Source organism: Atta colombica, unplaced genomic scaffold, assembly GCF_001594045.1.
Source record: "Atta colombica isolate Treedump-2 unplaced genomic scaffold, Acol1.0 scaffold61, whole genome shotgun sequence".
Classification (NCBI taxonomy): domain Eukaryota; kingdom Metazoa; phylum Arthropoda; class Insecta; order Hymenoptera; family Formicidae; genus Atta; species Atta colombica.
The window spans coordinates 399,474-404,189 of record NW_017259552.1 but is presented as its reverse complement, the minus strand read 5'-3'; the positions used below and the strand labels follow the sequence as shown (position 1 = coordinate 404,189).

The following is a 4,716-nucleotide window of genomic DNA, read 5'->3' as shown; positions in this document are numbered from 1 at the left end:
CAAAATTCCCCCCCCCCCCCCCCCAAAAAAAACCACGCTCACTTACGCGTAACTCTTTATACATAACGGTTATTGCGAGGAATATTGCTAAGGTCTCGGTAATCTAAAGACTTAGGACGCTCGCATGGAATGCATAAGATCCAGGTTCGATTCCCGGCCGAGACAATATTTTTCGCAATAAGTTTATTATAGTTTTTTAAGATTAAATTTGAGAAATTTAACATATATTTAACATATATGTTAATATACCTTGCAAGTACTATTTACGACTGTCGGTAACAATTCGAAAGACATGTGACTTTTAACGAAACGAGGAGAAGACTGATTTCGCACAAATTCGATACTGTATTTATCTGTATTGATTCTACCAGGAATATTTTCTGTTACAATATGATCATCTAATATTGCTCCTATCCTAAAAATAAAAATATTTCTTTTGACATATCAATGACAAGATACTATTAAAGACTGTCGGGAGTTCTCGTCCCCGTTGAAATTTAAGTGATTAAAAATTAAACTGATAATGTAATACTAATTTTATGATTTATTAGTTTCATAGACATATACATATATTCGAAATTAATAATATTCGATTAATAATATTCGATTTTTATTTAAAATTATGATTTTTTTATCATCCGATTATCAATAGAGATGATAAATGTAGAGAAAAAAAATATTGTAATTTTATAGCAATATATAAGATATTATAGCAATAAGAGTATGCATTAATATGCATATGCTTATTTATAGAATTTTTTTATTATATATAATAAAAAAATCATCAATTTAATGATATATTATTCAAGTATTTATGTTAACAAATTTATATTAATTGTCCATAATGTCATTCTTCAATTACTTCCAGGTCCTCGGGACATTCTTTATATGGACTAAAATTTGTCCAGTTGACGGTCTTTAATAGTATCTCGTTTGCTCGGATCTAATAAATATATAATTTCTACCGCGCGATAAAAGTTGAACTCAATCCAACTTTTGCCACGCGGCAGAAGTAGTATCACATCATGTCAGAAATTTTGCAAAATGAGACAAACTTAAGAATATTGAATGATTAACTAGTGCGACAACTTCCGCCGCACAGCAAACATTACCGCATTCTATTTATACAACAAATAATCTTGACTTTGACATATGTTGTCAAGATCATGACTTTCAAAAGACTTTACGTGATGATCAAAAGTTATTAATAAGTAAAAGTTTACAAACTAATGTCTTATTTCTGCTATATATTTGTAACGATGCATCCCTAAAAACTGCATCGCCCCCGGCAGAACCTCTAGTCATTGCACCCAACATTAATAGGCGATGAGAGCGCGATGCGCTCGCATATTTTTAAATAAATCTAAAAATAATTCACAGATGATAGCCATTCCGCCGCAGATATCCGTTCAAATTCCACCAAATGCCGTTTTCTTCCACTCGTATTGTTAATCGGCGAGAATGATTCCGGGACAATATGAGAATAACAATTAGTATTAGGAGTACAAATAAGTTTCCGCCGTTTTTTATAAAAAATTAAGCATTTATTGTGAAAAAACGGTACATAATGTTTTATTCATAGTAATGGCCATCGCTAGCCACTACTTTTTTCCATCTTTCTGGTAGCATATAGTAGCATACTGAGTCGGAAGAACGCTTCATCTTTTGAGGCTATCCAATCATCGATACAATTCTATTTTTGGTATCTTCATATAATGTGAAGTGCTACTCAGACAGGCCATGCGTCATCGATCGGAACAAGTGGTAGTCTGAAGGAATAATGTCTGGAGAATACAGCGGGTGGGTAAAACTTCCCATTTGAGTGTTTCTAAATAGATTTTAACCGGCGCCGCAATATGTGGTCGAGCATTATCATGCAGGAGAATAATTTTGTCATGCCTGGAGTAGTAATGGGCGTTTTTCCTTGAGTGCTCGGCTCAATCTCATCAATTGTGTTCGGTAGAGAGCCTCAGAAATGGTCTTATTCGGTTTGAGCAACTCATAATACACCAAGCTAATCCCACCAAATACACATGAGTTTTTTTATGAATATTCAGCTTGGCTGTCGATGTTGAAGCATGGCCAGATAGTTCCCATGATTTCCTCTTCTTTGGGTTATCGTAGTGGATCCATTTTTCATTACCAGTGACTATACGATGCAAAAAACCCTTTCGTTTATGCCTGGCAAGCAGCATTTCATAAAATCGGTGAATGTGAAAAATCGGCGTTCAACTCGGCTTCAGTTCATACTGGAACCCAATTCCCTTGCTTTTGAATCATTCCCAATGATTTCAAACGATATGAAATTGTTTGTTGAATCACTCCTAATGTAAATGCAAGTTCTTTTTGCGTTTGGCACGAATCTTCATCCAATAATGCTTCCAATTCCGCGTCTTCGTACACTTTCGGCCTTCCGCTACGTTCTTTATCTTCGACGTCAAATTCATCGTTCTTAAACTTTTGAAACCATTCACGACAATTTCTCTCACTTAAGGCAGCATCACCATATGCTTCTACAAGCAATCTATAAACCTCAGCTGCAGATTTCTTCAAATTAAAGAAGTAAATCAAAAGTTCCTGCAAATAACGCTTATTCGGCTCAAAACTCGAATTTTCGTACAAAAAAAAATATATGATGCTGATACAAAATCATAATATTTCAAGGTTATGGTGTTGTCGGATGTCCAATCTTACGATATGTCGTTTTACATCAAACAATTTTAACTATAGTTTATTAGTGGCGCCGTCTTTTGCAAACGGCGGAAACTTATTTGTATTCCTAAAAGCCGCGATTTTTACCGTGCAAGCTCTCTTTTTCATATCGCTTCTACTCCGTTATCTTCCAGATTTTTCGATCGCGAGCACAAAAAGGTGATAGAAACTCTGCTACTGTCAAGCATTCTCAATCGCAATCGACCGGCATATCCTAGAAACCGCTGAAATCGACGAAATCTCTGAAGCGAAGTGTTTCTGTCTCGCCGAAATGTTCTCAGCCGCCAATCAGCGAGCATCAATACAACTATACCGACAGAAATTTCCGTGACGAAGTGTATTCCATCACACCAAGTGTTTCTTGGTAACCAGCTTGCCGCCATTTTCCGCGTACCGACATAATTCTAGAAAGCATTCTGTCTTTGTCGAATTTCCTCAAACCACCTGTCCTCGACAATAAAAAAGAGATAGGGTTTTCTCTGCCTCCGTCGAGTGCATTCTTCGTTTTTTCCTCGTTGCATTGGGGAACAACTCGCGCGTTTACAACGGGTATCGTGAACGTTTGCTGGCGCATACCCGCGCCCCGCGATCCGCGTCTGTAGCGAGACCAAGAAGCCGCCAACGATATCAAGCTATATCGCATTGCGCGTATGTAAACAATCCGCGTGCACGCCCGCACACACGCACTCACGCCCGCACGCATATCAAAATGTACCACATCTATTACATTTAAATACACTACTATTTTACGTCAACATCATCCGTACAGCACAGAAATTTGTAGCAACATTGCTGCAACATGTTGCATATTGTATGCAATACAATGTTGCGAAGATTTCTTTTTGCAATATTACTCTAACAATGTTGTAACAGTATTTTTAAAATATTTCTAGCAAGAGACATAAATTGACACAAGAGTTATCCTGTCCTTGTTCAAAAATCAGTAAGAAACAAAGACAAAGAATGACTCTTGTCACTGCATCGATTTGTGCCTCTGCTAGAAAGCTCACTTTGAGTGTTAAGACTTGTATATTGATTTGTATAATAATATAAATAAAGAAAAGATCTGGACATAATGGAAGAATAAGAATTAATGATCACGTTTACATGGCACACTTAATCAAGTTTCATAACATCTATAGTTATGAAATTGACCAATCTCATAACTATATTCTTCTGAAAAGTGGAATAACTGGTTAGTTTCAAACTATATTGTATAATATTATTAAACCTGATTAATGTCCATTTCTATCAATATAGATTAATTTTAATCTTAGTTCAACTTTGTCATTTTGTAGTTCTAAAAATTAGAAAAAGAAGAGTAAGTTGAACCGAGATTAAAATTAATCTACATTAATGGAAACGGACATAAGATGTAAACGTAGTCAATGTCTATAATTTATAGAAATTGTACCTATAATTTACAGACATAAAACAATTAGAAGTAAGAATTAAATACAACACACAATGGACTCAATAAGATGTACAGGTCGTATATGTTCCGATATGCACTAAAAATTTATAATTCACGTTATGTATGCTATACATTTTCAGTATTGGCAGTATATATCGGAACACGGCTATAAAATATAAAGACATAATTAATTAGAAGTCATATTTTATTTATATTAATTGTATGTTACATTTAACTCCTACAACTTTGCTTCCGCCGTTTTTTTCCGAAATTCGAAGCTTTATTGTAAAAAACTGGTTATACATTTATGGTTCAAATATTGTCCATCGCTGGCCACTACTTTCTCCCATCTTTCGAGTAGCGTACGAATCCCGCGTCGAAAAAACTGGTCATCTTTTGAGGCTATCCACGAATCAATCCAATTTACTTCTTCATAAGACCGGAAGTGCTGGTCAGCCAGGCCGTGTGCCATTGATCGAAACAAGTGATAGTCAGAGGAAGCAACATCTGGAGAATACGGCGGGTGGGGTAGGACTTCCCATATTAACGTTTTCAAGTATGTCTTGACCACTTTTGCAACATGGGATCGA

General features: G+C 35.7%; 1 protein-coding gene across 1 annotated transcript in view; it reads right to left on the bottom strand.

Moving 5' to 3' along the window:
* The window catches only part of LOC108692133 (sulfotransferase 1C4-like), a 52,025-nt gene that overhangs the window by 16,263 nt on the left and 31,046 nt on the right, over nt 1-4,716 (bottom strand). The window contains exon 3 of the mRNA XM_018200285.1: nt 250-415. Within this exon, the coding sequence (XP_018055774.1) occupies nt 250-415 (166 nt within the window). The remainder of the gene's footprint in view (nt 1-249; nt 416-4,716) is intronic.